This window comes from Sarcophilus harrisii, chromosome 3 (genome assembly GCF_902635505.1).
Source record: "Sarcophilus harrisii chromosome 3, mSarHar1.11, whole genome shotgun sequence".
Lineage (NCBI taxonomy): Eukaryota > Metazoa > Chordata > Mammalia > Dasyuromorphia > Dasyuridae > Sarcophilus > Sarcophilus harrisii.
Genome location: NC_045428.1, coordinates 500,988,431 through 501,010,037, shown reverse-complemented (window position 1 = coordinate 501,010,037; position 21,607 = coordinate 500,988,431). Strand labels below are relative to the sequence as shown.

At 42.5% G+C, this 21,607-nt stretch overlaps 2 protein-coding genes across 11 annotated transcripts in view; both read right to left on the bottom strand.

The window, feature by feature from the left end:
- LOC100918626 (mitochondrial uncoupling protein 3) overlaps positions 1 to 3,674 on the bottom strand; it is a 35,573-nt gene extending 31,899 nt beyond the window's left edge. Inside the window, exon 1 of the mRNA XM_003764664.3 lies at positions 1,996 to 3,674. The gene's annotated coding sequence lies outside the window, so the exon portion shown is untranslated. The remainder of the gene's footprint in view (positions 1 to 1,995) is intronic.
- A 4,050-nt stretch (positions 3,675 to 7,724) lies between these two features.
- Positions 7,725 to 21,607, bottom strand: part of C2CD3 (C2 domain containing 3 centriole elongation regulator) — a 148,953-nt gene continuing 135,070 nt past the window's right edge. For 8 of the 10 annotated variants that reach the window (XM_023499720.2, XM_012545348.3, XM_031961419.1 and 5 more), the window contains one exon: positions 7,725 to 8,410. In XM_023499720.2, the coding sequence (XP_023355488.1) occupies positions 8,270 to 8,410 (141 nt within the window). In that variant the 3' untranslated portion in view covers positions 7,725 to 8,269. The other 2 variants (XR_004233249.1, XM_031961420.1) reach the window with 2 other exon arrangements.

Here is a 21,607-nt window from a genome sequence, read left to right as displayed (position 1 = left end):
TCAGTTGCTGTGTTATTTCTACTTTCATTTTCCTTGGGAACTGACCCTAGAAAACATACTCTTGAAGTCTGAAATGTGTGGAAGCAATGCGAAGAAGGGATGAGGAGGAGCTGGACCCGGGTACCAGGGAGGGTAGGGAGGGAAGAGTGGGGGTGGGGACAGAAGCCAGCCAGGGATCAGGGAAGATTAGTGAAAGTGACAGCTGAAAGCCCTGGGGACAAGGCCGAGGCTCCAGGGCGTTCCGAGAGAAGGATGCGGGGTGCTGGGAAGCTGACTCAGGTCAGGGCACCCGAGGCCGGGCCTGGAGCCCTGGCACCTGTCTGTCCCCCGGCCTGGGGATGGCAGGATCTGCGACTCCCTACATCCTCTCTCTCCACACCAGAGGACCCTGTTCTAGTTGCAGGAGGAATGGCTCAGCAGGGCCTGAAATCTCAGAGGAAGGCGGCTTCCCTCACAAAGGGGCATCTCAGGGCTGCAGGGGAGAACATGCAGGAGCCACAAGCTCCAGCCTCCTCATTCCGCACAAGAGGAAGCGGAGGGTTCGCTCTGGCCTGTGGGACACGGCTGGCATTCCCCTTTCCCCTTCGTTTTATACATAATTGCTCCATCTCCTTCCTCATGTCTGGGTTTTCCACCTTTTCACAGGCAGGAACCTGGGCTGCCCTCCATCTCCAGGCTTGTAGATGGATTCCCTAGTGCTGGATGGGCCCCCATCCCCGTCTCCCCTCAGCACCAGAGCAAGGGGAGCCTGTGTGGCTGGCTCTGCCGTAGCTTGGGAGAACACTCTGACTCAATCCTCGCTCCCCTTCTGGGAGGCCGAGGAGTGACCGGCTCAGTGACTCTGGGCACCCAGCATTACTACCCTCAACAGAGCTCTTCTCTGCAAAGTGGAGAGAAATGTTAGGAGGCAACGAGGGGGCTCAGCACAGAGCACCAGGCTTGGAGTCAGGAAGTCTCCTCTTCCCACCTTCAAATCTGGTCTCAGACACTTAGGGTGACCCCGGGCAACTCACTTAGTCCGGTTTGCCTCAGTTTCCTCATCTGTTAAATGAGTTGGAGAAGGAAATGGCAAACCCTCCAGTGTCCTTGCTGATGGGCTCACAAAGAGTCAGACACAATTGAAAAATAAGAAATATTTAAAAAAACAAACCTTGCACCTCAAAGCTGCTTTGACCATTGTGACGATTACTACTGTTATAATTTTTTAAATCCTAAACCCCAGGGGACTCCCTTATGCTGCCTTAATTTCACTTGTGGCCTGAGGGCAGAAAGGAACCTCGAGTGGCTCCAGGAACACTCTGGAACAAGAGGTATGGGCCGGTTCCCTTTACCCCCCTTCTCTGCTCACTTTTTCCTCATGTGCTCTGGGATCACAGCGCAGCCGGCTTCAGGGGTCAGCACAGGGAGATCACCCCCTGAGAACAGCTCCAGGAAGGAACCCGGACTTGGACACCCAAGAGTTAACCAGCCCAGAAGTTAATAGGTGGTTCTGCCAGGAATCGTGATCTTGGATAGATCCCTTCTCTGCACCTTTCAGGTGGAATCGGACTGGCAGGTCGCTAAGGCTCCTTCCAACCGGAACATTGCACAATTCTGCCAGCCAGGATGGCCCTGGGAGTCCAGGCCTTAGATCCTTGCTGGGACCTTTCAGAGTGTTCAGGGCAGCCCCATCCTTATCTCTGCCCCTATTTAAGGCTCTGTGGCTCTAGGATAATCCCTTCTCTGACCCCTGGACACTGAGGCTGGGGAACCTCAGCACCTCCCTGCTGCCAAGAGCACTACAGGAAGCTAGGGCGGAGGGTCCCCTGAAGCCTTGGACCAAGGGTCCAAGATCACTTTTGGCCACTTTTTGCCACAGGGGTCACGGTTCCTACTGGGGCCTTTTCCTCTCAGACAGAGCTATCAGTCTCAATCTTTAGGGCCTCCCACTTGTAGGAGTCTCTAGCCCACGGCCTCAGCCCAATCCTCTGCCGCACAGAGCGAGGTGGTTCTTACCTGGGAGCAGAACGGGTGGAGGGGCCCCGTTTCCTGGGTTAGCAGCAGCAGTGCCCTGCTCTGCGCTCTTTGCCATCTGCCCGTCTCTGGGGGCCTGTGGGTGAGCCGGGGCCTATATTTATAGACTCTGGCAACCTTATCCTCCAAGAGACAGGTGACAGCTGAAATCATCTGATGACAGGCAGTGAGGTGGAACAAGTGGGGAGGGTCAGGGAATTTCAGAGCTCTTGACACCAGGAGCTGGGGGCGGGGGGTGCCTGTCTGAATGGGAGCAGAGTGTGGAGTGGGGAAGATGGACCAGGGGTCATGTTGATTCATGGAGAGAGCATTGGGCTTGGGATCGGGAGACCTGGGTTCAAGTTCATCAAATACAGTTATGTATGATTGGATATAAGTCACTTTCTATAGCACAGGTTTTTAAATTGGTAAATTGGGGATGATCATACTTGTGCTACTTCACAGAACTGTGATAGAAAATATAAACTAAAGAGTAATAGAATTTGGGCTCGACATTATTATCTGAATGTCTAAGGACCAGCATGATTGGGGCTCAATCAGGGAAGAATCAATTTTTTGTCCGGAAGGGCAGAGCATTCACTTTGGTGTTCAATTAATTTAACTTAACAAATTCAATTTGTCAAATGTAATTAACTGAGTTAAGTACCTATTATGTTTAGTCTTCTGTTCTTAGCGCTGGGGATAAAGGAATGAAAACCAAACTTCTGTTCTCAATGAGCTTACTGTCTACTGGAGGATGAGGTTTGTGTACAAATAACCCATCCCGTACTCCCTAGGTTCTTCCTTCTTCCTGCTTTGCTGGGTAGTGAGCTGCTTATCACTGGAGGACTTGTTTGGATGGCCATTTGCCAATGATGCTATAGAAGGGGTTTATGCTTCAGGTATATGTTGATGTCCTCAGAAGTTTTTTTTAGCTTGGATATTGCACAATGTACAGAGAGGATAGTACTATATATTTTGGAGAAGTTACATAGGTTTAAGTAAGGCTTGGTTTCTGCCTTCATGGAGATGAGGCTACAGAACTTTACAGGTTTGAATAGAATGATATGGAAGACAAAGTGTGGTCAGTCAGGCTAAGAACAGACAAGAGACAGGGGCTTGGGTTGGTGGCTGTGTGACCAAGCAGAACCATGTAATCCCTCATCAAAGATGACTGGCATTGGCTTGGCAGTAAGATCCTTTGGTAACCTGGAATATGGTTCATCTGGGCCTGGTGACTTGAATAATCAAAATCATCTCTTTTCATTTCCTTACATGACTTGAATATCAAGGATCTAATTTAATCCATTAAATCCCTGTGCCTCCAATCAATCTCTAGGCAACCTTCCTTTTTCTTCTTCAAATGATTTCTTACAGTCTTCAGAATTTTATACTAAAGTATACAATTTACCCTAAGCAGATTTCAATGTAGAATTTTAATCCAGGGGACACAACCTATTTTTCTTCTGAACCTTTTGAAATCTATCAGAAATTAAAGTTCATGTCAGAATACATGTAATTTTCTTCTCTATCAATCACAAATTAAAAAAAAAAAAAGTCACTTTCCCTCAAGGTGATCATCACTTCTATCTCAGCCACAAGTTCCTCCTTGTTGATGAAAACCATTTCCAGAAACCGTGAACATGTAATGTTCTCTGTTGAGGTTTTCTTGGGGTCTCTGGAGGCAGCCTTCATTTCAGTTCAGTAATCACCACATGAGTAGCCAGGGGTTAAGTCCAAATCCTTTATTGTTTCCTTCAAAGTCCTATCTCCTTTACTTGGGTCTCGACTAGTTTTTCTGGAGGCCTCTCTCTCTCTCCTTGGTTCCGAGAGCCTTGGCTCCTGCTGCCTTCTCTGCCCTCTGAATCTCTCCGACTCTGCAAAGGTTTGTGCATGAGCCTCCAGCCACCACAAAAGTGGACAATGGAATGAATCTGTCTCACCCTCCGAGAGCTTCTAGTGTGCTTCTCTCTGGCCCTGAGAATTTCTAGCTTATATGCTCCACACTGAGTATACACCAATCATTATATCACTAGGAAACTATTATTTGTTGTAGTATTAAATCAATCATACGGAACCATGCTAAACTAGATAACCATTGTCTCTATCAATTCCACTGACTTAGCACCATGTAAGAATCCTTTGTTTCAAATTCAGAGTTCTGGTCCAAGGCCCGGTGACACTGGATACATTGTTGGTGGAACTGTGAACTGATCCAGCCATTCTGCAGAGCAATCTGGAATTATGCCCAAAGAGTTATCAATCTATGTATCTCCTTTGATCCAGCAGTGTTTCTACTGGGCTTATACCCCAAGGAGATACTACAGGAGGGAAAGGGATCTGTATGTGCAAGAATGTTTGTAGCAGCCCTTTTTGTAGTGGCTAGAAGCTGGAAACTGAATGGATGTCCATCAGTTGGAGAATGGCTGAATAAATTGTGGTATATGAATACTATGGAATATTACTGTTCTGTAAGAAATGACCAGCAGGATGATTTCAGAGAGGCCTGGAGAGACTTATATGAACTGATGCTGAGTGAAATGAGTAGCACCAGGAGATCATTATACACTTCAACAACAAGACTATATGAGGATCAATTCTGACAGACATGGCTCTTTCCAACAATGAGATGATTCAGATCAGTTCCAATTGTTCAGTGATGAAGAGAACCATCTACACCCAGAGGGAGAACCATGGGAACAGAATGTGGAACACAGCATAGCATTTTCACTTTTTGTTGTGGTTTACTTGAATTTAATTCAAGTTCCCTATAATTATTTGGCCAAGTTTGTGATTTTTCTTTCCTAAATTCGCCTATTTCTTGTCTCTAGCTATTTATAATAAGCATGTCTGACTCCTGACTTCTCTTTTCTTCCTCATTGCTCTTTGCCTGCTTCTGTCCTATACATTTTAGATTTCTTTTTCACAAGTAAATCATTTTAATATTACAATGCTTTTCTTCCTTTCTTACTTTCCTTTTTTCCCCCAAGTTGTTCTAATTAAGGTCAATTTTCCAGAGTAATGTTCTAGAAGAACAAGTCAAGTCTCAAATCCATCTTTTTGCAGTGGGATTGCTCATTTGCTTTGCTTTACACTTATACTTTGTTCATTGTGTACAGACATCAGAGGTCATGGATCTCAGAGCTAGTTCCTTTCTTAGATTTTATATTCTGTGAATTTTTGCCCATTTCAACTGTCGTTCTTCCTCTGTCGTAGTTGCTGTGGTGCATGCATAAGCCTTCTCTCCCTGTTCTTTGTCAGGGGAGAGCTATTTGGATTAGATTTACAAAACTCCAGGGAAATTTGTAGCCGGTTCTTGTAAAGCATACTGTATCTTAAACTGTGGTTGAGAAACTCAAATCTCATGTTCAGGCACCATCTTCTTCCTGAAGCCAATGCCAGTGGAACACAACCTTGGGCAGGTCTTAACAAGCTGGAAAAACTTCAAATATGGGCCTTGAAATACAGCATCTATTGTCTGAGTGCCGACCTAACAGCAGAACTCTCCTTAGCAGCACACTGGCCACAGATGGATTTTTCTAGCTATAGCAATTGATATAATTGTCTAGGAAGGCTGGTTCTAGGGAGAACTCACACAGATGTGATCTTTAGGACTATTAAAGTCAAAGCTTAGGCTTATGATTTTATCAAAGCTGTATTTTGGAGAAAATAATGACCTACAGAGATGTCTTTTTTCCTCCACTGGATTTTCAGCTCCCCGACTCAGTGCCCTCTCTAGGAAGTTTTCTCTAATTACTATAGTTTAGTGATCCTTTCATCTTCTGAGCTCCTAAATCCCTCCTGAGTACACCCCTAGTTTGGAACTTAACATGGATTGCCTATCATTGTTATTCCTCTGTGATGCAATGGAAAGAACACTGATTTAGAATCGGGAAGCCTGAGTTCAAATCTCATCTCTTACCACATAGTGAGAGTCCTCTCGCTTTGGGCAGTGTTTCCCCTATTGAAGGCCTAAATTTTCAGATATATAAAATGACAGGTTTGAATGAAGTGATCGCAAGGGTGCCTTTCAGCTGAGGACTGTACCTTTTTGAAGGTATGAAAAGGCAAACAATGGGTTTCACCCATTTATTTCCACAAAAGTCTAAGTTGTTAGTAAATCTGGAAGAGTAACTGATTGTGAGGCTCCATCCTTTGATCCTTCAATGGCTCCATCATCTCCTCTCTGTAGATGCTCCTTCCAACAAGGCACTTTGCAGTCTATTCATACCATCTCATCTTGGGCCACTCTTGTTCAGGTCATCTAATTCACCAAAGGGGATCTGCTCAGTATCTGATTTCATTGGTTTGAGGAACTCTTAGCTATTTGGAAACTCTTTTCACCAAATGCAGATGTTGACTTACATGGAATTTGTAAGGCACTAAGAATTTTCATCCTATACATTATGCACTAAAATCCTGGGCACTAAGAATTTAAGTGATTTACCCGGCGTCACTCTTATCAATGGCAGGACTGAATTCAGGTTGTTTTGACTCCAAGACTCATCCTCTACTATGGCAACTGAAAAGAACTTTTATTTGCAAATTATACCTTTCATTCAGTGATATTCCCTTTTATATGCAGGAATAATTATTAGGCAGAGGTCACCTAGTTGGGAAGGGGAATAAAAATATCAGTGAGACTTCAACAGTAGCAAGCATTTGTTTTTGTTGTTGAGGCAATTGGAATTAAGTGACCTGCTCAGGGTCACTCAGGATGTGTTAAGTGTCTGAGGCCACATTTGAACACAGGTCTTCCTGACTCCTGGGCCATTGTGTCATCTAGTTGCCCCCCAAACACTTCTAAAATTAACAAGTTAAAGTCCAAATTTTAGGGCTGGCAGTTCAGAATGAAGTATAGGAGATTATTTACCATTTCTAGCCCGAGAACCAAGAAGGTGGTAGTCCGCCTCAATTAGAACCAATGGTAGAAAGGACCAATATTTAAAATCTCAAATAATTTAGGGATGCTGGCGGTAATTTTGGTTAATTAAGTAGCATGAGCCCTATCAACTTTCACAAGCTATAAAATCCTCTCATCAGAGTGCTTCAGGATAGGTTAAATGATCCCGTCTGCTGTGTTGTAAGGGGGATTCTTTTTTGGCAAGGGTTACACTAGATAAACGCTCAGGTAACTTCTTACTCTGCAGTGCTGTGCAAGTGCTCTTCCCAGTGGAAATACAGTGGCCACCTCTAACTGAATCTTCATGTCAGAGGCAGGATTTGAATTTAGGTTTTCCTGACTTCAAGGGAGACCTTTTTATCCGTGCCGGGCCTGTTTCCCACCTCAGTGTCAGCTAAACAAAGAGGGCATCCATGAAAAGCAAGTCCCTAAGGCTGACTGAGAGGGGCCAGTGTGGCAGAAGGCAATGTGGTATGACAGCAAGACCTTTACAATTTTCCATTCCAACTCTTTGTAGTCAGGAGCCTGGAGTTTGAATTCTGTCTCTGTTGGGTATTATAGGCTTGGTTTCTGCTAAATGGGGCATTAGTCTGTGCATTGCTACCTAGGGTTGTTGCTGTGAGGAAAATGCTTTATAAACTGCTAGAGAAATGGGCACTGTTATTAAGCACTCAAAGTCTGGTGGACTCAGCACCTCACCTGGTCTTTCTCTTAACTGAACCTCACCATTCCATGGGCATTGCTTTGACATAGGGCCTGGGCGATCTCCAAATTCAAAATTCTCTTAAGAAAAAACAGAATGTATTCCTGGGAATAGAAATACTCAGGATACAAGTACAAAGGGCTTTATTGAGACAGGCTGAGGCTCCTCCGAGTCCAGACAATAAGTTAAAAGCATGGTTTTCAGTTAAAGACATTTTCCTACAAAAACTTCCAAATAGGTGATTTTCCCTTTTCCCAGTGGTTCACACAGTCTAGTTTTAAAAAAATATGTTTAAGAAGATGATCCTATTCCTACCCCTTCCAGTAAAGTCTAAGCAAAATGTGAGCTGTGAAGTACAGTATCCAAGGGGCAGAAGTCTCATCCTGAATGGGCTCAGTGCCATGGTCACTCCATGAAAAAAAGTTCTGAGACGCTTCTCACTCTGATTCCGTGTTCACAAAGGAGGAGCTGCTTTCACTCCGTGCATTCCAGATCGTCATTCCCCACAGCCTCCTGAGGGACAGTTGGTAAGCTTGGCCTGGAGATTCCTTGCCTGTATGTGGCAGGGTGGTTGCCAGAGGAGGCGTCATTCCTAGGGGTAGCCATCTACCCTCTCCTTTGTAGTCGTGCTTGGGGTGCATTAGGGAAGGGGACGAGGGGCTAGACACAGTCTAGTCCTTCTGGGAATACTGGGCAGAGAAGATCTTGGCAATCCTCTGGGCCTCTTTTCTGGATAGATCTGGTGGAGGTGGATTTGGTCTGGGCCGGCCAGGCCTTTGGTAATGGATGCTTTTTGTGGGTTCACTTCCTCCCTGGATGAAAAGAAGAGAGTCTGGTTATAGAAAGGTGTAGGAATACCTTTGGCACAGGCACTCAGGAAAGAAGGTGGGTTGCAAAGATCATTAATGGACTTTTTTTTTTTGTTCTTGAACATAGGATATTAAAGCCTTAATTTTTAAGAAGGAAGAAGTATTATCTTCATCCTTTATAGACTGGATCAATGTAGCAGAAAAAGCTCAGGGTTCTAGGAATTAGTTCTCATGACAGGTGGAAGACTTGTTGTGTTTCCCTTCCCTCTTCTGGGCCTTAGCTTCCTCCTCTGAAAGAGGAAGAGGTGGGACTAGATAATTTCCAAAGTCCCTTATAGCTTTGATACTTAGCCGACCCTAATTCTAATGCCATTCTACATTCTAAGGAACCACTTGACTATGACAAGCTATGCCCTATGTCTGGTAATTTATACTGCTTCATGGATGAAGGGCTGTCATAGAAGTAAAGGAACATGGCTAGTTCTTTTAGCCTGCCAAAGTCTGAACAAGGCAGCATAACTCCTGCCCTCCCTTCCCACCTGCCACCTCCATCAGAAGGGATTTCCTACTAACCCAGACCTAGGAACAGCATTGAGCCCTGATCCATACAAAACCCCAGGGACAACAGAGAAAACCTACCAGTTTCTAGTGCTCTAAAAGGGATTAAAAAAAACTTCTCTACAGAAGGACCAGACTAAGTGCTCCAAGTGCCAGGCTTCCTGCCTTTGCTGCAGACCTGGATGTTTGACTTGGCCAGACTATTAAACTGCCCTTGTATTTGTTTCTTCTTTCTAAAAATGGGAACAATTGTCCCCTCATTTTCATTTGACAGGGTTGTGTAAAATTTAAGAGCTAATAAACTTAAGCTACTACTACAGATGGAAGGGATCCTTGGTTTTGTTTCCATGCTACTGGGGCAGTGCAATGTAATGGACAAAGCACAATATTTGGAAATAATAATAAAAGCACTTAATATTATCTCATTTGATTCTGACATTCACCCTAGGAGGTATGAAAACAAAGGTCAAATGACTTGCCTATGGCCACACAGTTAGTGAGTGTCTGAGACCCCATTTGAACTCAGGACTTACTGACTTCAAGCCCTGGGTACTATCATTGCACCATCCTGGCTCTGCCACTTGTTACTTCTCTGACCTTATACAATTCTGTGAGAGAGAATTAGTATTACAAAGTATTCTTTTCCAGGGTCACAAGTAAGTGTGAGAGGGAGAGAAAGCAGGGGAGGGGAGAGAGAGGGAGATATTTGCTCTTCCCCCGGAAGGGAAGAGTGAGTTAACCTGGCTTTAGGCCCAGATGTTTACTTAGCTCAGACAATGGAGAAATTGTTTTTGCATTTTTTCCTCCCTAGTCCTGACCCTGCTGAGAGTGCCCAACCAAGCTACAGGAAGACAAAAAGTCAAGGTCAGGAAGAAAGATTAGTGCTCAGGCAAAATCTCTTCCATGAGAATTTGAAGCTGAGGGGTAGGAGTGCATAAAGTCCTTAGTTCTATTCTCAGCTCCATCCTGGACTTTTAGTGTGGGACCCATCTTTCCCTGAGTGCTTCATTGTTTTCACCTGCAAGATTAAAGGGTTGACTCATAGGTCCCTCAGCTCTACGATTCTGTTCTAAGGTTCTGTTCAGCTCTGTTATAGTATCACTGAGGCGATTTAGAGCTAGAAGGACTTTTAGTGTGGGTTTAGAGAAAAATCCATTTTTCCTTCAGTGCCTCATTGTTTTCACCTGCAAGATTAAAGGGTTGATTGACTCACAGGTCCCTCAGCTCTACCATTCTATGTTCTAAGGTTCTGTTCAGCTCTGGTATAGTATCGCTGAGGCGATTTAGAGCTAGAAGGTATTTTAGTGATTCAGCTAGAAGCCTGAATTTAATAGGGCTTAGAGAAGGGAGTAGTTTTTTTTTTTAAGGTCACACAGAAAATAAGTGGTAGAATTATAATTAAAACTCCAAATTCAGCCCCGCCCCCATAACATAGTTTATTAAATTCATTTTAAAAAATTATTTTCAGATCCTTACTTTCTCATTGGGGATGGGGAGAGGAAGAGGGGGAAAAAGCAAACCCATTAGAAACATGTGTAGTCAAGAAAAACAAATTTCTACATTAGTGGTGATAGAGAGGTGGCCCAGAAATGAGACTGGGGGGAACTAGGAGGATGACAAGAAAATTCCCGGTCAGCACTCCTTTCCCCTTTCCTCCATGAATGGGCAGCTCCTGGCCCCAGGCAGCAACCTTTGCACCAGTTCCCTGCCTGGCCCCGGGCCCATGGTCAGTGTCTGACTTCAGCTGCCCTAGATTGGCCTTTGCCTCATTCCCCAGTTCCCTCTCTCGGTTCTTCATGTGACTTGGACTGTTTCTCTTTCTCTCAGTGTCGATTTCCACAAATGCTGACGAAGGAGTCACAGGCTGGAACAAAATAAACAAGGGACTGAGGCCTCAGGAAGGGCTCTGGGCTTTATTTATGAAATCTAATTTTAGCTGGGCCTGGATCACCTTTCCCCTCCTTGGCCCATCTGTCCCTTGCTGAGACTGGGACTCCTGGGAAGGAAGGAGGGAATGAAAATAGTTGGCTAGATCCTAGGGCAGGAGGAGGTGTGAGTGGTACTGGCCCTCCCAGGAGGGCCCATGGTTTTGATCTTGCCTTTGCCAATTATAGTAGCTATTGTGACTGTACTCAAGGACGAAGGTAATAATCCTGGGTAGAGTCCCTCCACAGGACAGTAGTGGGGAACATGTTTTGCAAAACCTTAAAGAGCTCCATAAATAAGAAATATCTCCTTTCTCTAGCCCCACCTTTCCCTCTGGGCAGACCCAAGCTCCTATTACAGGCAAGTTTCATTTGTAAGTCTCTATTCTCAGCTCCATCCTGGAGCTTTTTCTTCATCCTTTATCTCACCAGAATGCCTCCTGGATCAGTTCTCTGTGCCTTCTCTGCTGCCCAATCTTCTCCATGGTTTAAGATCCGGCTCAAACCTCGCTTTTTTCTAGGGAGCTTTAGAATCATATAATTACAAAGATAAAAGGAACTCTGTAAGGAATCCATCCTACTACCATTTTGACAAATGGCCATTCAGTGTTTCCTTAGAACCTTCCATTGAAGGGGTACTCCCTGTCCCTCAAAATGTCCCTTTGGGGCAGCTTTTTTCCTTATCTAAATAATAAAACTCATTTATGTAACTCCCCTCCAGGTTTCCAGGGTTGCCCTCTGGGGACGAGAACTTCTTCCATACAACCAACTAGGTGACTCATGTAGTCATGTCCCTTCAGACTGCCTCACCACACCTCCTCCAATCTCTACTTGCTATAGGTGACTTTGAAATGAAGTGAAAGACTGAAAACCATATCACTAGTTAGTATACTACCTTTCCTCCCAAACCCTCCTCCTTCTGACCTTCTCTATTACTGTACAGTCTCCCAGTCCCCAACCCACTTCTTCTCAACCCCCTCCTTTTCAAATCTGTTACTGCCTTTGTAACACCAGGATAAGCCCCTTTTCCTTTTCTGATACTGCCACCCTCCTAGTCCGATCCCACATCACCGAATATCCATTACCTGCTGTAAAAGCCTGTGAGTTGGGGTCCCTGCCCAAGGCCTTCCCACAAACCTCCTCTTCACCCAGCTGGCAAAGCTAGAGTGTGGATCTGACCATGTCACTCCCCCCCATTTAACAAATTCCTTGTCACCTCCAGAATTAAACAGAAAATCCTGTGTTTAGGTTTTTAAAAGTCCTTTTCTCCCTTTCTAATCTTTTCACTTATACCTTAATCCTTCCTTCCCCTTCACAGACTCTGAGGTCGGGGGACACTGGCCTTCTTGATGCTCCAACTCCATCAATTTCCCGGGGGAGGCCCTAAGGCTGGGATGCCCTCTTCCTCATCTCTGCCTCCTTGAGTCTCTGCTTGAGTCTCTGCCCGAGTCCCCTCTTCTCCCAGAAGCCCCTTCACAGGAATCCTTCTCCTTCGTTATCTCCAAGGCTTGCTGTCTGGATCCTGTGTGCACATGGTTGTTTCCGTGTTGTCTCTCTCACTGGACCGTAAAGTTCCTTGAGCGCAAGGAAGGCCAAAGGCTCTGTATCTCTGGGGCTTGCAGCAGGACTTCAACAAATACTATCATCCTGTATCATGTTCTAGCCTGCAAGAGACATCTGGAGCCTGATTCTGTCATGTAATGTGTTATCAATACCTGTCAGCTTTTAAGAGCATCAAGTTCTGGGCTTGGAGGAAGACCCCACTTCAAAGCTGGTCTTACACTTCTGTGTGACACTGAGCAAATCACTTACTCTTTGCCTTATCTCAGTTTCTTTTATCTATACAATGGGGATAATAATAATACCTGCTGCCCAGGGTTGTTTCAAGGATCAAATATAGTAACATTTGTAAAGCTCTTTCCAAACATTGTTGCTATATAAATGCTACCCGCTATCATTATTCTTATTTTTATTATTAATAAGAAGTCCCAAGTACCCATCCCTAAGACACTCCACTGAAGACGTCTGTCACTTTTTTACTGAAGCACCGATGACTACTTTTTAGGTAGTTCTAAATCCACCTATCAGGATATGATGCACAAGGACACAATGGTTAGTCTATATTACAGATTATTCAACTCTAATATTCAATGAGCTAACACTTCCTTGTGTTGAGCAAGGGTTCTAGAGGAGACAAATAGATACGATGAAGAATCAGAGGGCCAGAGAGGTGACCTGACATAATCAAGCAAACTCACAGCTATTAGGTGCCACAGGCAGGATTCAAACTCAGGCATTCCTGTTTTAAAATGCACTATACAATTGAGTCTCAGTACTAATAACAAGCCTTGAACACTCAGATTCCCAGATTTTTTCCATGTCCCTCATTCATTATAAAGACAAGGAGACCAATTTTCTTTAGCACAAATTTAAATGTACCAAGCTTTTCTCAACACTGCTCTTCCCTCAGCTGGAGCAGTATGGGGCCTGGGGGCTCTCAAAATCAATCCCAGAATGTTAACTCTAGATCTTTTGCCTCTATGCCCTTTCCTAGGCAGGTGTTGAGGTAACAGCTGCTGCCATGTATGCATGGCATACATAAGCTTCTCCTCTTTGGCCTTTATACACTCTTGGACACAGAGCATATGTGTTTGCTGTACTCCTACAGGAGACCATGGCATAAGTATCGAAGATATTTTATCAAAAATAGCTCAGCCTTCAAATCTATGTTTTTCCTTATGAGGTAGGATTTGCTCCAATGGTGAAGAAGCCAGTTTTGTTAACAGTACTTGTACCAAATGTTCTTGTCTAGATTACAAGAGGCAGAAGAAGGAGGAAATAAAAAGGGGATGAGAAAGGGGGCCAACAGGAAAGAAATCACCTTGTACTTGAAACTGTTGCCATTAATGTGTTTTGTTCTTCGTTCTCAAAGACGTTATCAGGGAGATGATATCATGACATGCAAGTAAACTAGATTTGAGATCCACCCAGGGGCTGGATTAGATAGTGTAGAAGATTCTTATAGTTCTTTAAGTCCAAAATGGTGCTTTTGCTATTACACTACATCATTAAACACCATTTACCTTGTGAGGCTTCTGTGGAAACAGCTAGCAGATATCCCAATGAAGTAAGGAGATAGTAAGGGAGCACCTAGCTGTCCCTGCTGAGTTTAAGTTACCTGACCTGGATGAATCACAGCTACAAACAGAGCTGGCAGATGGGACTGTTGAACCATGATTTTTCAAAGATTTTGGAGATGGGATGAATCTAGCATTCTCCAAAAGAGAAGAAAATGAAGCCTGCCAATTATGTTATGAGCCAAACCTTCATTTCTGGAAAATTGTAGAAATTTTTTTTTCACTAAAGAAATGGCTATTGGATATACAGAAAAGAAATGGTGATTATAAAAGAGCCAACATGTTTTCATCAAGGATGGGTAGTGCTAAACTAATCAGATTTCCTTTTTAAAATGGTTACTAGATGGAAGCTCTTGGGAATAAAAAAAAAAAAAAAAAGGCACATAGCAACTAATTTGGCTAGATTAAAGAAGGCAGAAAGTCTGGAAAGAATTGACAGTTTCCCCAAATTCAGTTTGCTCCGCAGATCACAGGGACAGTATTGTATTTTAGTTTTGAACACCATATTATAGGTGGTTAACAAGCTTGAATGAGGAGGAGGAGAAAAACAGATTGGTACATTATTTTTAGACTGTGTCATAGCAACCACAGAGACTTGGTTTAAAGGCCCTAACAGCACAGTGATTTCTTAAATATTAGGAGGGTTGTCACACAAAAGAGGGATCAGACACCTTTTGGTTTGGAAGGCAGTAGAGGGAACAAAGCAGAAACTTTCCAATATTAGAGGTAAAACCAAATAGAACAGGCTGCTTCATGAGGTAATGGATTCTTCCTTCAATGAAGCTTCTCAAGCTAAGTTTGTTTGATTATTTGGTGGACAGGACGCATGTCCAGGAATGGGCTGGATAAATGTAGTTGGGAATGCCTTCCAACTCTCAAAGTCAGTGGTTATCTGCTCCATCGAGGAGGAAGCGGCTCCAGAGAGTATAATTTACTTGCCCTGTTCACACACTGATCGCTAGTAGAAGTGGGACTCTAACTCAGGTTTCTTTCATTGAGGTTACAGCTCTTTTTACTACATGCTGTTTCCTTCCCCCATCTTTGACATGTAACAATTCCATGAATTCATTTACTGACACATTTCTAGAGAGTTTTGAAGTTTACAAAGTACCATTCTGCAAAAGGTAGCATGATTCCCATTTTATAGATGAGTAAACCAAGGTTCAGAGAAGTTAGACAACTTGCCCAGAATCACTCAGCTCAAAAGGCAGTGGAGCTGGCAGGCAGATCGCGGCCTCTTTGGATTCCAGTCCAGCCCTCTTTCCGTTATTCTGCCTGTCACCATACTACGTGTCATTTCTCTATGAGACACTTTGCTTTTTCATTTTGTTCTTTAGGAAGTATTCTTGTCTTTCATACAGAGACACAAAGACTCAAAAGACTCGATAAACCTCAAGTGTCCCAGGCCATACAGGAAGATGCATCCTTTTCACTCTTTTTGAAGACTGGTCTAACTGCTTGCTGGGCCACTACAGCGCCCTTGGAATAGCATATAAAGAGCACAGTCTTGCTGCTGGCTAAAGGAGGCTTTTCTCTTTCCTTCTGATGGGAATCCATCATAACTCGTCACAGCTCTGTCCAGAATCATCATTAGCGTATATCATCTTCCCTCCCCGTCAGCCCTGTGAGTCCAGAGCTGAATTCATCTTTTGCCTAATGAGGCCATAGAAACATAGGATTCCAGGTAATTTCTCGAGGCCAGCCCTATTCTTTTCACAGAGAAAGAAACTGAGACCCAGAGAAGGGAAGGGGCTTCATGTCTCATAAGAGAACCAGGATTCTAACCCAGGTCTTCTAAATCCAGATCAGGGATGTGTCAAAGACTCTCCTGAGAGGAACTTGCTTATCTTCTAAGGAGTCATTTTTCTTTGTATAAATAAGAGATGCTTGTGTGGCTGTTTCCTAGGGGCCTTTTAAAAGAAGTATTTGGCTTACTGTACAAATATACACAGCCCTGGGTTCTTGAAACAAAAAAAAAAAAATTTTTTAAACCTGTTAATCAGAGCTGTCTTGGCAACTCTTTGTCACAAAGAACAATGTTGTTCAATAAAATCTACTATAAGTTTCAGTGACTTCTCCCATGAGCTTTATGCTGTATTTGCCTAGGAAATTTCTCTACGACCCAAGAACAACAGGAATTACTGAATCTCAGAACTGAAATTAAATATTTAGTCCAAGTGTTCTTAACCTGGGGTCCATGGATAGATTTTTAGGGATTCATGAACTTGGATAGAGAAAAAAAAATCTGTTTTCATTAATCTCTAACAAATTTAGGATTTGTTCAATGATAAGTTTTAAAAATTTTTTGAAAAAGAGTCCATGGGTTTAGCCAGACTGCCAAAGAGGTATATGACACAAAAAGAGTTTAGTCCAACTCCCTTCCAAATAGATATAAGCCTGGTACAATATCTTAGATGAATGGACATCCCAGGCTCTGCCAAAAACATCTTCACCAAGGTCATATGGCATAAGTGACATAATAGCTTCATGTTATGATGGAATAAGGTAGAGAGAGATAGAACAGACCACTCACCTTGACCTCATGGCATTGCCCTTTGGGACTCTAGGGCTTTTTCACCATGGGTTTCCTTTTGGTCTTTGATGCCCCCCCTTAACTTGAAGGAGTTCTGCCGAAAATAAGACTCCTACCATCATGGCTTTATTTTTGTTATATTCGACGGTCAGAATAGGGGTCAAAATACCATTATGACACCACTTGCCCACTGTTATGTAGTTAAAAAACATTAAGAAATGGGAAACCATGTCCGCTGTCTCTAACTAATGGCTCTATTATATTGGCTGATTTGGCTCATTTTTTATGAACCAAAATAGAATAGCCATTTTCTAATGGCTGGCTCATAATAATTCATTTTCTATCATACAGACGTAGCTGCCCCAATTAGGAAGGGAAAGGAGGAGAAGAATCCTTGTCCTTGTTATATTCAAGTTGAGTGTTCAATTGGCAGAGATAATTCCAGAAGGGATTTTTTGTTAAGGAATGAACTAACCTATTTGACCTCTGAGGTTTCTTCTACTTCTGAGATTCTGTGATTTTTCAGGTTTCTCCAAGAGTTCTCTTTGTGACTCCTAGTCATGTTCCTTTCTATTATTCATTTTAATATGTCTTTCTTAAGTCTTTCCGGTCCTCAAGCATCAGGTTTATTTTTACAAGCACCCTCACCACAGCAGACGTCCTGCATAAAGTCCTGCTTCATTAGCATTCTGTTAAACTCAATTCGTTGAATGAAATACCTGCACTATCTATAACACAAGCTTATTGAGAAGATATAATGACATCATAGTAGAGAGTTTTGTAAATTCAAACTTGTAAACTGTAAATAGTTCTACAAATGCAAGGACATCAATACAAAACGTCAGAGCTTCTAGGCACTTTAAAACAGAGTATAGAGTCTTGCACATAGCAGGGACTAGCCAAAACTTTTTTGAGCTGAAATGTACATTCATTGTTAAAACCAGAAAAGATCTAACTAAGAACATAGCACATCATAGCTAGAAGGGCCCTTGGAAATCCAAATCCAAACCATACATTTTACAGATGAGGAAACTAAGGAGGACTTGCTCATTGTCACAAAGCAAAACACTGGAAAAGCTGGAACCATAATCCAGGTCTCTACTTGCTCAGGACTGGGCATACAGTGGCTACTCTGGACATATTTATTAAATGGCTGTTGTCTCAGCTGAATGTGTAAAAAAGACTATGTGGGAGGGGCAGGTTACTCATATAGCACAGCTTTTAGAGGGGAGCCCATGACTTGGCCTGAGTAGATTCAAGGCTTCTTGTCTTGAGAGAGGTATATAGTCAGTATGGGGATTGTACTGGTGCCTTTGTGGAAAGGGCAATGTGCTGCTTTTCTTCAATTCAACAAATACTTAAGAGAATTAGACCCTTTGCTAAGCACAAGAAATACAAAGATCAAGAGCAGAGCCCCTGTCTTCAGAGCATTTACACTTTTCAGGGGGACAGAGGGAAATATGGCACATATATGATATGTATGATACAAGGTCTAGCATAATAGATCTGTAAAGGATGATGCAGAAAAAGTGTTTTATGCAAATATAAGGAAGAGAACATTTCACTTGGGGAATGGGCAATATTGCCCCGAGCTCAGCTTCAAGGGAAAAGAAAGACTTTAGTAGGCAGACATGAGGAAGGAGTTTATTCTTGGCAAGGAGGATGGATGGCCTTTGTGAATACAGGAAAGTGGGAGCATGAAGGAAGACTGAACAACAATAAATTGTCCACTCTGGCTGGGAATACAAAGTATGTGAGAGGAAGTAGTTTGAAATAAAGATGGAAAATTGGGGATAATAGAGCACTCTGGGTTGGGGGGCATTTCCCAGCAATCAACTGCAATTGTACTTAGAACAATTGAACACTTGATTATACAGTATTTTGGTTATATAACTATTTCTAGTATGAGACTGCTTTGTCTCTTCAGTCATGTAGGAGCTCAAGAACGCCTTCTTCCAACTCTCCCTTAACTTCTCAGCAGAGCTGTGTATTGTTTTCTTCTTAGCTTGCATTTTATTCAGCTAAGCATTCATTATAATTTTATAACAAAAGCAAAACTTACGAAGTTACATAAAAGAATAAATACTGCATTGAATTCACAGTAGCAGTTCCAGTATTCTGATGGTCTCTAATGCCAAATGGATATTATCTTCCAGTCCCACCTGCCACATAGGGAATGGTTGGTGAGGAACATCCAATTAACTTTGGGAGTCACAAATATCCAAATCCTTCTTCTGGTGTAGAGTATTGAGTCTTTTCACCCTGTAGCAATCTACTTCCTGGTACTTTCCTATGTATGGACTCAGTGCCTTCTGCTCCACAAATACATGTTTACCTTGTGCCACCTCCCATCACTCAGAGATAATTTGATTAGTTTTACATTTATAGACTTTGATTTGAACCTTTGTTTTCTAAGACTATGTGGGTTTATTTACCTAAGAATTGTGCTGAATACCCATAATAATTTTGGTTGTTGCTGCAAACTCCCAATCCTACAGATGGACTTCTTCCCATTAAGAAGACACATCTCACAATTTGGAAAACTATATTCTTATTTCCCCAATTATATTATAAATTTCCTAAGGCCAGGAAGTCTACTTCTTGTTTCTTCTGCACCTCTTCTGTTCAATGCTGGACATACAGCAGATATTCAATAAAGAACTGCTTATTTGGAATATTATTTATTAATCTGCTTGGCAAAATCACTTCTTTGCAAATAATGTTAAGGTAGTTTAATTTATTTGTTCATCAAAAATTCTCAATTAGTACAACTGAAATGACTAATTTTGCTAAAATCACAAAATTAGTTTTCAAGATCTAAATAATGGTGCTTTAAATACTTGTTGCTATAGTTTTTATTCAGGGAGACTAGAGAAATTCAGAATTTTGGTTTGACATGTTGAGCCTCTGAAAGAAAAGTACTTTCTGATTTTCATTTTCCTCTCACATTTTCTTGAGATGTCCAGCTTTATGCAACATAATCATACCCGGAATTTTCCAAACATCAAACCCAAAGCCTCCAGTAAAGTCACTGTCAGTCTTGAGCTATTTTGCCAGTTAGTTCCTATTAAAGTGCTCTCTTCTCCAAACTCCTTACCCAAATTCTTCTCTCTCTTTAGCTTTCAGGTCTGGTGTTACCTTCACTATAAGCTTTTCCTTATCTCCTTAGAGGAAAGTGATTTCTTTACCTTTAACTTCGCAGAGCTTATTGATTCCTCTTACTTCCTTCTCAAGCCTTTGTAATCTCTGGCTTCCATCTTCATCACTCAGCTGAAACTTATGCTTGAAATAAATTCTTATAATAACTCTTAATAGCCAAATCTGATAGCCTGTTCTCAACTCTGCTCCTTTCTGACCTCCCTGAAGCATGAGGCATTATGGATCATCCTTCTCTTCATGCTCTCTCCCTATAAGTAAGTTGTCCCCCACCTATCTGATCAGTCCTTCTCAATCTCCTTAACTGTCTGTACCCTCTCCCAAATGGTAGATGGATCCCAAGGTTCTGTTCTGGGCTCCCTTATCTATTTTCTTCTATTTATTTCACGGCTGACCATACCAGTTTCCATAACTATCATCTCTCTGCCAAGGTGTCCAACATTTATATGGGCATCTCTCATCTCTCCTGTACATATTTTTGAACACTTCAAATTGGATTTCCTGTACATATCACAAACTTAGTGTGTTCAAAACAGAATTCATTATCTCCCTCTTCTGATTTCGCTGTATCATTTCAACTTCCCTATTTGTATCAAAGCTTCTAGTGACCCAGGTTTGCAATTTCAGATTCATCCCAAACTCTTTATTTTCCCTTACTTTATACAGCTAAGCAGTCTTTTTCTTTTTTCTTCTCTGTCCTTGCTCCATAGCTACTCCCATGGTACAGGCCTTCAGTACCTCTTGCCTGGCCTATAACAATGGCCTAATTGGTTTCTCTGCCTCTAGGCTCTTGCCCTCTCCCATCCATACTCCATACAGAGATGAGAATGAAATTCCTGAAGCACAGGTTTGCTATGTCAGTCCCATGTCTCTCTCACTTACTAAACTTCAATGGCTCTCTATTACCTCTAGAGACAAATACAAGCTTCTCTGTTTGGACTTTAAGGCCTTTTATAACCCAGCCCCAGCCTTATGCAGGGTGTCTCAAAATTCCAAAGGCAATTCTAAGCTTCCACAGTTTAACTAGAATCCCTGGATGTCTCGCCTCTGCAGGCATTCTAGGGTGCAGCTGAGAATGGCTCTCCTGCTGTTTCTTACCCTCAGTGCTCAACCTCCTGTTTCTTTCTTCTCACGTCCATCCTAGAATTATTAGTTTCCTACAAAGCTCAACTACTTCTTGTCCTGCTCAGACACTTGGCATTTGTTTTGTATATACTCCTATTAATGTACATGTTTTCTCTCCTAATAGAAGAATTAAAGTTTCTTAAAAGTATAGACTGTTTCTGTCTGTACCCCCAGAATCTAGCGCAATCTCTGGCATGTAGGTGGTATTCTGTTGATTGCTAGATGATCTTAAGATCCCTGCCTAAATCTATGAAGCTTCAGATAGCCACTTAAAATTACTGACTATATACAGAGGACTGGGCTTGGTACTGGGAAAGTAAAATAAGACTTTAGTATAGAGTAGGAGATAGGACATAGTGTAACTGAAAAAACTCCCTCATGGAATTTTTTTCCTAATAGGAAGAGGTAGGTTAGGATGTTTTTCTAGACATCAGTCAATGTCTGGGCAATGCTCATCTACTGATCCTACTTTTGCTTTTGGGGGCCAAGTAGAACACATCTATTTATTTTATCCCATGACAGATATTGGAAGAGAAGTATCAAGATTCTCTTTCCTCCGCTTCCTAAAACATGATGCCAAGAATTTGATAAAATCCAACACTCATTCCTATTAAAAACACTAGAGAATATAGGAATAAATGGACTTTTCCTTAAAACAGTCAGTAGCATCTATTTAAAAAAAAAGCATTGTATGTAATGGGGATAAACTGGAACCGTTCCCAGTAAGATCAGGGGTGAAACAAAGCTGCCCACTATCACCATTATT